Here is a 10,174-nt window from a genome sequence, read left to right on the forward strand (position 1 = left end):
ATCTTTATGAGACGCGCGTACTTCTCCAGAAGCAACTCGCTGGCTAGCTAACGAGCTTGTTTTTGTTTACAAGAATGGCGACCTCTAAGAAAGGGAAGAAAGTTGTTAATCAAGAGGAACTTCGACGGCTAATGAGGGAGAAACAAAAGCAAGCCAGTGACAAGAAACGCGTCGAGTCTCCGTTTGCTAAATACAACAGTCTCGGCCACCTCAGTTGTACCCTGTGCAATGTGCAGGTGAAGTCCGAACTGCTGTGGTCGGCGCATGTTCTTGGGAAACAGCACAAAGAAAAGGTTGCTGAGCTGAAGGGAGCAAAAACTCAACCGGTGACACCGCAGAGTCAGCCACTGAAGCGGAAAGCACCCGACGACGAGGACGTTAAAGGAAAAAAGGCGAAACCCGCAGCGGCTCCTGGTCAGCCTTCGTTAGGACTGCCAGGAAATTTCTTTGAGAAACCCAGCGAGAGGGCAGCTGCTTCTTCACAGAAGACTGCAGGACTGAGCCTGCTGGCTGGAGTCTATGATGAGGACGATGATGATGATAATGAAGCTACTGGGGAGACATACAAACATAACAGTATGTTTGCACTGAAGCAATTTCCTAATGTTGTAAACCCGCTCAACATTTGGCAATAAAACCCTTTCTGATTCTGATTCTGACAGGTGAACAGGTGGCCACACATCCGCCTGCTCAGAAGGATGAAGCTGCAGGACTACCAGCTGACTTCTTTGACAGCTCCATCCCACCCACGCCTGCAATCTCCCATTCAGGCTCCATCCTCAAAGCAGACGTTCAGGAAAAGATCCCAGAGAAGAAAGACAACACAGCCGAGGCGCTCCCGGAGGGTTTCTTCGACGATCCGGTTAGAGATGCCAAAGTGCGCAACGTGGACGCTCCTAAGGATCAAATGGACAAGGAGTGGGAAGAGTTTCAAAAGGAGATCCGACAGGTGAACACAAAGTCCGAGGCCATCGTGGCAGAAGAAGACGAGGAGGGGCGACTTGAACGTCAGATTGATGAAATTGATGAACAAATTGAGTGTTACAAGAGGGTGGAAGTACTGAGGGACAGACGGGATGTGGTGAAGAGCAAGTCTCTGCCCAGAAAGCAGGAACAAGTGGACACTGGCGACAGCACTGAAGAAGAAGAGGAGGAGAATGAAGAGGAGTTGCTGGGGCTTTTGTCGCAGGACTGGAGAGCCAAAGGAGCTCTGGCCTGACTTTCTCTTGATATGTGTGACTGACCTCAGTTTTATTCAGAATATTGTTATAGCCTTCCTCAAGGTGGATGCCAATTTGTTCCAGTTTCCAAAAACTGTGAAGTTTGTGAAAATGTCTATCAAATCTTTCTCCCTTTGTATATTTCAGACTGGATTGGATATAATTCTAGTAAAAGACCTGAGTGCCACAGACACATGAGAATTGCCACTTTGTCTTATGACACATGGGAATCCAACAATCAAACCTTTAACTGTATGTTTATTCATTGGTGCTCAAACAAAGACATTCATAAAATCTCTCATTTACATACAGTAGCAGCATGGACCCAAAATCTATGCAATGGCGACCAAAGCCAGCTAACCCATGTCCCGCAAAAACAATTAGTCGCCTACGTTAAGTTATAAATAATGCGTTCATGTTACATAAAAAGGAACATGCAAAGCACAACAGAATTAAAAAATGCAACATGTTGGATTATGTCTCTAAAGCAATTTTTTTTTATCATCCCAACCCCATTTACAAGGTAACTAGATTAGAATACATTTTTACAGCATACAACAAAGTCTGAATATGACAAATTTATGATGTAAGTACAACATTATGAGGCCATTTAAATGGCATAAAATGAGTCAAGTCCAGAGTGACGATCAGTGCTTCTTATACTACCTGTTACATATTGTGAGCTATGTCTTCTGCCTTTCCACTGCAATTCTACACAGGTAACATCTAAATCATTTTGTTATTGCTACATATGCCTCATGAGTTACGGCTTTAAAAATCTTTTACGTGACTTTAAGTGTTCGTAGCCCTTCAAATCTGCAAAACATCAGGAAAATGCATAAAACAGAACCACAGTCACTAGATATACATGTACAGATGGATAATATACATGATCCAAACCATCTGAATAAGGTAAATGAGGAGGAACAATCAAACTTGTATCCAGCGTAGAAAAGAGCATACAAAAGTATGTTTTTGGAGAAGTAAGGAAATTGTCTAAAACCAAAACAAAAGCCTGACAAAGCTGTTTATAGTAGTCATTTGTAAACATTCATAAAATTCTATCTCATGTTCTATAAATAAAGTTTACGTGAGTTGTACCAGGTGCCGGCAGGAGGAAAGTCTGCTATACACTGACAGTTACAGCCTCAGTAAAAGCTAAATACACAAAAACTTTACATCAAGATGAGACAGTTGGTCCAAGGAACGAACAAACCAACCAACAAATAAAGACAAGTACATGAACACTGCAAGTCTTAAGATTCAGGGTAAAGCAAGAGAGTCAAAATAATTCACACTTATTTTCCATGGATTAATAATATAAACCGAGCCGTTTGTTAACATAGGAGCTGGATGTTCTATATACAGATACTCATTTGGATTGCTGTTAAAATTTAAGATGCTTTGGGGCTGACACTAAGTCGAAATGGACTCGAGGATGGGGAGCGAGTACGGGGAACGTCAGTGTCACTTTTTCCACAATCAGTAAGATAAATATTCAGTTCAGGAAAGTGCAGCAATTACAGAAAAGAGGCGGAAAACCCAAACCCCACAGACCCAGCTGGGTATTCAATACTGTTCACTGCTCTCGGTGATGATGATGTGCTCACAAACCTAAAGCAGCTCTCAGCTCCTTCAGCGAATACTTCTGATCCCCGTCAGTGTCAAAGCACTTGACGATACGATGGCTGGGTGTTGATGTTCCAAATATTTCCCTCAGGTCCTCGTAGGTCAGACTCAATGAATTTTGTTCAGCATCTGTCTGCTGGAACATGCGTTCCAAGTCTGTAACAAAAAATATTTTAATTACAAACAAAATTTGTACACTTTGGAAATATTTAATTTTCTGCTAAAAGCAAAGCAACAAGTTCTGGAGCCTCCTCACTTCTGTCCTGTTAGTTTGTTTTAAAACATCACATAGCTTATTAAGATTTAAAGAAAAAAAAAATCATAAAGAACATCAGGATTCAGCATTTATGATTTTAGAGTTAGAGCCGAAATACAAGGCATATACAACCACCAACAAAAAGTTGCCCAGTCTTCAGCAGATACATGTACTGCACATATAGTGACTGGGTGGAAATGCAAACTGCAATTTCCTAATTGTAAACAAATATGGTATATAACTGCCATGGTGTGGCTCAGTTTACCACACAAAACTGAACCTGTTTAATCCAGAGGTTGTGGCATCACTGCTTAGAAAGTGACCGTTCACAGTAGTGTCCTTCTTCCGTCCTGCAATCAATACCTGCACTCATGAAATTCAATTATTTGCTCTTAATTATGTTTCATTTCATGCCAGGACATTTGACAGAAATCTAATTTCATAGGTTTAGAGCATGTCCACACATTTACAGTTTTCTAAGAAAAATGCATTTCCGCACCACTCTAGCATTAGGAACCCTACAACTGAGTCTTTTAGAAATGCCTGATATTAGGTTTGCTAGTATGTGTGGAGATGCTAAAACATTCTTCTGACAACAGATCATTTTCATATAAGTGTGGATTTAGCCTCACTGTACTACAAGGATATGAAAGGACTGCGATGGTTTTGTTCTTGCAGCGCCTCGAAAGCTCATTAACGCAATGTATCCCTTTTGCTGAATCAATGCAAAAAAAGTATCAAAATAAGATTAGGGGATTATGCGCTGGGCTATTTGTTGGCTGAAAGGTAGTCTTATCATCTTGGTAAGGTTGCCAGGCAACAAGCAGAGACTCCTTTCATTACAGCGAAGAATCAATCGTCTCATTTAACTTCACAATAAAGCCAGCGTGTGTAATTCCCAATATTTTGATTTTTTTTCTTATGAATGCTGAGATATGTATTTTATAGTGTTAGAGTGCACCTGTCAGAGAACCGATGCCAGGCAGTGACACAGTCTTTGGACATTTTGTCCAAATATGTCTCCTCGAGCGGTTTGCAGTTAAAAAGGGAGGATGCCTGCTCGTCTGTGGCTCTGTCAGCGGGGTGGTGATCTCTGTCAGAAAATACATAAATAAAGAAGAAATAAGCATTAAAATGCAACACGGGGCAAATATGACCTCTGTGATGAGCTCCCTTTTGTCTACACTTTACCCTGCACATCCCCCGGTGTTGCTTTGGTTGTTGTAGCTTCGTTCACCGCCTCAGTTGCTGGACTTTCACTGCTGACTGCTGCTTCAGGTGCTGGGTCATTGTTGTTCAACTGTACAGCAGAAGATAAAATAAAAAGTGCTTACAGTGTTCCTGTAAATCCTGGTATCAACACAACGCCACAAAATCATCAAAGGGAAGGGAAAAAAAGGCTCATCATATTACTGACGCTTTGTTTTGAGCCGTTCTCTAATGAGGCCACTCTCTGATGAAGATCTGCCACTGTAGAGAGGAGGATGTGGATCTGCTCATCAGTCCATGTGTGGTGCTGCTCCTCTGTCTTGTTAACCTCACTCATGGCTTTTCTCAGGTCTGTTATGTCCTATAATGATTAAAAAGAACATGTCAACCATCTCATAGTTAAGGGAAAATAGATTTTATACCAAGGTGTTAACAGGTTCAGGTTGACAGTGTACCTCATATGACTGCTGCAGTCATGGTATCAGGTAGATGGAAGTGTACAATTACTTTCTGTGTGTCTTTTATCTTCCTGTTGTGCTAATGAAAAATAATGTGGAGAAAACATTCTGCAGTCGTCTCGGATATTTGACCTAGTTTCACTCTGCAAACTAAAGCATCTAAGCTCCCAAAATAGATTGGCACTTGTTTCATGTATTATGGATGGAAACACAAGGCATGAATCCAAGAAATGACAGGACCTTCTTAACCCAGCAACTCCGTCAATGTAAGCTTGACAAGAACTGCAAAAGCATGCATGCATTTGTGGTTTAACAAGTTAATCTCGCTGTGGCGAAGTTCACCTCAGCTTCTGGTTTGGATCTGTGTAACAGTTAAGCAGATCAACTAACATTTCATCGACTGAAACGCCTTGGTCATGTCTGAGTAGATATGTCTCAATTCTGAGTGAGACTGAAAGTACATTAGACAGCAGGACACCAAGTTATTTAACGCATTCATTCCAGTGCGCGCAGTACTTGTTTTATGCGCACACCTGTCTCTATACGTCCATACATAAATAATAAATAAGATCTGCAGCCTTCAGCAGCATTTGAAGGGAGCAGAGATGTAAATAAAAACAGACAAGCTGTCAAACAACATAAGTGAAATCCAACTTTGACATTGACTCATAAAATAATTTTTCAGCTTTGCTCATGTGAAATACTAAAGCTTGAAGCCCTATCCTATTTCTGAAGGAATACAGCTACTGATTATTCTGTGATGGTTGTCAGCTGCCAACACTGCATTAACCCTTCAATATTTGTGAAAAACTGCTGGGAAGGCTATACTCATGGACCCTTCTGCCTCTCATACAATTTATCAACATTGAGAAACAGTCGTAACTACTGAGACACACTGAGATATATAACCACTGGCTACTTTATTAGGCATATCTTGATAGTGCCAGCTAGGATCCCCTTTTTCCTTCAGAACAACCTCAGTTCTTAGTACATAACGAGTGGTTATTTGAGATACTGTTGCCTTCCTATCAGCTCAAAGCAGTCTGGTCATTCTTTTCTGACCTCTGGCATTTTCACCCAGAGAACTGCTGCTCACTGGATATTTTCTCTTTTTCACACCATTCCCTGTAAACCCCAGAGATGGTTATGAGGAAAACTCCCAGTAGAACGACAATATGCGAAATACTGAGACTAGCCCATCTGGCACCAACAACCATACCACATTCACTTAAATCACTTTTATCCCCCATTCTGATACTCATTTTGAACTTTCGCTCATCTTGACCATAACGACATGCCCAAATGCATGAAGCAGCTGCCACGTGTTTGGCTGATGTTCCTAAACATGCAGTTGAACAGGTGTAACTAATAGAGTGGTCACTGAGTGCATGTGGATAACAACACATGCACTCAGATAACACATGCACTCAATAACACAAACAAGAGGGTTGTGTACATTCTAGAAGGAAAGTAAAAAATTAAGAATAAAAATAGTTACATTTAAGTGACTAAAAATGTTTTTTGCATGTGTAACTACACAGAGCAAATTATTAAAGGGAATTTTTTCTGTTCTCTCGTTTGCTTAAATCTGCATAATTAACAATTAAAACAAAACGTAAAACCTAATTGCTTATACCTATATACACTTTCTGAATCAAGTAGCTTTAGCCATTTTCGCTTCAGTTTAAAAGACATTTTTCCTTCAGAAATATTAAAGATATCTGTGCTCCCTGACATGACACTAAGACAAAAGAAGAAAAACTGAGTGTTTAAAGCAGTCTCAGATTTTTGCTTTCAGAAATTGTTTGCGCATTTAATGTAATTATTACCTGAAATCTTTCCCAGGTTTATTATCAACATACATTAATGTAACTGCATGCAAACAATGGCCAAATAAGGAAAAAGTACAATTAGTCAACTGCAAACATACACAAGCAAGAAGTACAAAAGCAATCTGAAAGTGTGAATGTGTGGAGGAAGCGCTTTCAAGATCTGATATGCTCTTTAGTCACAACATGTAGTTGTACCAACTGTCAGTTGTTCAATCCAAACTATTACAAATGTCACTGATAAATTTACCACTGTCTCCTTCAAGTCGTCATCTTTCTTCTGAGTTTCAAGAGCAGCCTGCATAGTCTTCACATCATGTTGTACACTTGTAAGCGTGCTCCCAATTGTAGCAACACTCTGGAAAAGAAAAATATTTGTAAAGTCACTTCTAACAAAATTTTTAAAAGGGGGAAAAAAGTACAAGGCATCTTTTTTCTGTTTTTATTACCCTTTTCTTCTCACCTTTTGAAGCTCTTCTACTGTTGTTGGAAGGCTAATTAAATCAGCAGCGGATTTCAAGTTGGCCTTTAAATGGTTTACAGCAGAGTCCAGCAAACTGATCTGTACAAATAAAAGACACAAACCATCCACTTTATTAGGAACACCTAACAAAAAATGCAATCTAATAGAACATCCCTCAAATTTACCATCACTAATGTTACAATATTCTGTTTGTTTTACATATTTAAAACAAATGTATGTGGTGCTTTTGGACTGTATTACTATTACATTATTATACTAGGTATGTTATTTTGTCCATCTTGCTTTGAATTTGAATGTTTCAGTAAAAATGTAACATGTTTGTTAATAAATTACTAAAAAGCTGACGTCTTAGTCTGGTGACTTCAACAAACTGGCATCTTTATATATTCAATCATTTTATCTCAGCAAACCTAAACTTAAGACTAAAGAGACTAAATAAATGTAAAAATCTTCTTCTTTGTTCCTACCTATCATTTCAGAAAATTAAAAAAAATCCAATCCAATTTGTAGGAACATAAATTATGCATTTTCTTTTTTACAAGTTAACACCACAAATTAAAAAAATATACTTTAACTACTACTGTTGGCACCACTTCTATTTCATGCATTATATCTGCAATTTCGAAAACTTTTCTAAAGCAATTTTCAGCTACATGGTATGAAAAGTGCATCATCCTGAGTTAAATCTCACTCTAAGTTTAACTACCACTCAGTAGCTTATCATTAACAGCTCAGTTTTGTATGTATGACTGAGTAAATGTCGAGGTGGTTTCAAAACCTCCAGACAGACATTATGACTGACCTTTCGGTTCATTTCTGTCAGATTGGACCAGAGTTTGTTCAGGCCTCTGCCACCGTTCTCAATATCATCAAGCTGTCTCTCCTTGTTTTTCAGGTCCTCGCTTAATTTTGGTATTTCACTTGACGAAACCTTCTGGCTGGATTCCACTGTAACAAAAAACAACATAAGTGTTAAAATAAAGGAATATGTGACTGTTTAACTAGCATATAAAATGCTTGTGTACAAAGTACAAGACCTTTTTTTTCTTTTCTTTTCAGTGATAACAAAAAGATAACAAGGTTTGTTTAGGAGTCTTACTGCTGTGCAGCTTTTCTTTCAGGGAGTCCAAATCTTCTTTCAGAGCAATCTGCATCCATATGAGCCCAGCACAGGCCATGACACAGGCAGCTAATATGATGAACAGAAACAAGGGATAGCACACATTGCAGCACTGTGTGTAGCTTCTTCTGTAAAGAGAAGAAACACAGTAACGTGAGACAGCTTTACAGCCGTACACATTCTTCCATTTTTAATGAAGGAGATATTTTCAGAAGGCTGTGTGCTATGTTATGGGAATTATGAGGATTATTTGTAAGCAATCATGCTTCAGAAATCTGGATGGGTAGATTCTATACAGTCAATGATTTTCCTGATGCTCCGAGCACAGAAGCAGGAGAGTGAATTGATCTGACAATAAAGAGGTTTTCTTTTAATCTCTGCACTATAAAGGCAGTGTGCTCGATGGGAGCTGACTGTTGAAATGATGCTGAAAAACATATTTATTATTTTTACATTTTCCCATGTATCCCTGAAGTTTATAAAATAGTGACAAGCCAGTCCCAAAGCATGACACATTAAAACACAAGCACACGTTATTAAAAGTGAATTCAGAGGTAGAACTCACTTTCAGATTTTCTTTAGAAACTCAAAGTGAATTTAAGGCATCTTATTAATGAGGTCAATTGCGTAGGAAAAAACATGCTATACACACGTAACAAAATCTCGTTAAACTGCTTACTTACTTCCCAAAGTTGACTCCGCCGTTCATGCCGTTGAAGTCGTCATCGTCGGAACTCGAGTCCGATTCCGAGTCCGGAGGCTCGGTTCGGAGAAGCCGGTGACCGGATCCCTTTTTGGTCTTCTTCCTCTTGCTGTCCCCGAGACCAATCAAAGCATTTAGCTCCTTCCTCTTCTTCATCTTCTTTTGAGGGGTCAGCGAACCCGCCGAGCCCGATTTAAACCCCACTAAATCCAATGTTTTGTCCAGTTTGGTAGATGTTAAGTTTACGGAGCGGAGCTAAGCTAACTTAACGTCCTTTTGCTAGCTTAAATTTCAACCAGGCAATGGTGCAAATAGATAAAAACACATCGGTTTTTTGGATTCTTTACCATACAAATAATGCACGAACAAAGTGTTCGGTGTGACGTTACCCTCCGACAAATAAAGGAGCTTCTCTAAAATAACTTGTTAAACGCGCTACCGGTTAGCTTCCTCGGCTAGCATCTGACAGCTTGCTAACGTTTGCTAATGCTGGTCGCCGCTGTGCTCTTACAACGTCTCATTGAATTTTAAAATTTGCTGCTCTGACCTGTGTCATTTCCGAAACACAGCATTCAAGTGTTTAAATAAATCAATACAACCTGTCGGTCATATCGTAAACATATTTCCAACAACAATTTGTTCTGCTGCCTGTGTTGTTTGGGTAGGGCGTCCCAGTAATCTCACAGCTCATTGGTCCAAAACGGTGCCACTTCCTGCGCTCCGTTTTGACAGGGAGCGAGCCATGGGAGCAAAACACCAGCCGTCCCCGACAGACAGACAGCAGTCGCACGGTCGTGTCAAAAAGTGACAGATAATATTTAAACTGTTGTAAATGACTTATAATCTGTCACTGTGAGCCAGGGTTTTGCAAATCAAAGAAGACCGATAACAGTGGAACACAGAGTAGGTGCAATAACGCTGAGTCATATATAAATATATATGAAACAAAAAATTTGATGGAGCTTTAAAGAAAACAGACGACAGTCTATGAATATTTAATCATTTGATTACAGTCTATTATATACTTTAAAAGCACCTGTTGTCTTGTAATGTTCCTACCTTTCATGCTTTGCTGAGGGAGGTTACATGCAAATGTGTCAGCCAATTGATTCAGAAAATCTGGTCATAATAGTTTTAACTGTGCCTTCTTTAACTGATAAGTGATGTTTTCCTACTTCTCAAAACACTGGAAAATTTCACGGTGTAATCACTGATGATTGTATTTTTGTGTTGTCTTTTATTACTTTTTTGTTTTTTGGTTTCAAG

General features: G+C 39.4%; 2 protein-coding genes across 2 annotated transcripts; one reads left to right on the forward strand and one right to left on the reverse strand.

The window, feature by feature from the left end:
- Window positions 1-10: 10 nt before the first annotated feature.
- znf830 (zinc finger protein 830) lies at window positions 11-1,413 on the forward strand. The gene is made up of 2 exons (XM_026150773.1): window positions 11-576; window positions 663-1,413. The coding sequence occupies exons 1-2, from the start codon at window positions 75-77 to the stop codon at window positions 1,217-1,219; spliced, it is 1,059 nt and encodes a 352-aa protein (XP_026006558.1). The 5' UTR covers window positions 11-74; the 3' UTR covers window positions 1,220-1,413.
- Window positions 1,414-1,461: 48 nt separating this feature from the next.
- Window positions 1,462-9,639, reverse strand: efcab14 (EF-hand calcium binding domain 14). The gene is made up of 9 exons (XM_026150772.1): window positions 8,889-9,639; window positions 8,185-8,333; window positions 7,888-8,033; window positions 7,065-7,163; window positions 6,852-6,959; window positions 4,523-4,675; window positions 4,297-4,405; window positions 4,067-4,198; window positions 1,462-3,005 (listed from the first exon to the last, which is right to left on the reverse strand). The coding sequence occupies exons 1-9, from the start codon at window positions 9,062-9,064 to the stop codon at window positions 2,827-2,829; spliced, it is 1,251 nt and encodes a 416-aa protein (XP_026006557.1). The 5' UTR covers window positions 9,065-9,639; the 3' UTR covers window positions 1,462-2,826.
- Between the last annotated feature and the right edge of the window lie 535 nt (window positions 9,640-10,174).

This window comes from Astatotilapia calliptera, chromosome 18, assembly GCF_900246225.1.
Source record: "Astatotilapia calliptera chromosome 18, fAstCal1.2, whole genome shotgun sequence".
Classification (NCBI taxonomy): domain Eukaryota; kingdom Metazoa; phylum Chordata; class Actinopteri; order Cichliformes; family Cichlidae; genus Astatotilapia; species Astatotilapia calliptera.

Bases quoted from the DNA above. Each gene is read 5' to 3' on its own strand.
- znf830 (XM_026150773.1), top strand. From the start codon at position 75: ATGGCGACCTCTAAGAAAGGGAAGAAAGTTGTTAATCAAGAGGAACTT. The intron at 577-662 runs GTATGTTTGCAC...TGATTCTGACAG, and splicing joins GGAGACATACAAACATAACA to GTGAACAGGTGGCCACACAT.
- efcab14 (XM_026150772.1), bottom strand. From the start codon at position 9,064: ATGAAGAAGAGGAAGGAGCTAAATGCTTTGATTGGTCTCGGGGACAGC. The intron at 4,676-6,851 runs GTAAATTTATCA...TAATCATTATAG, and splicing joins ACGACTTGAAGGAGACAGTG to GACATAACAGACCTGAGAAA. The intron at 3,006-4,066 runs GTGCACTCTAAC...TTTTTGTTACAG, and splicing joins TGGCATCGGTTCTCTGACAG to ACTTGGAACGCATGTTCCAG.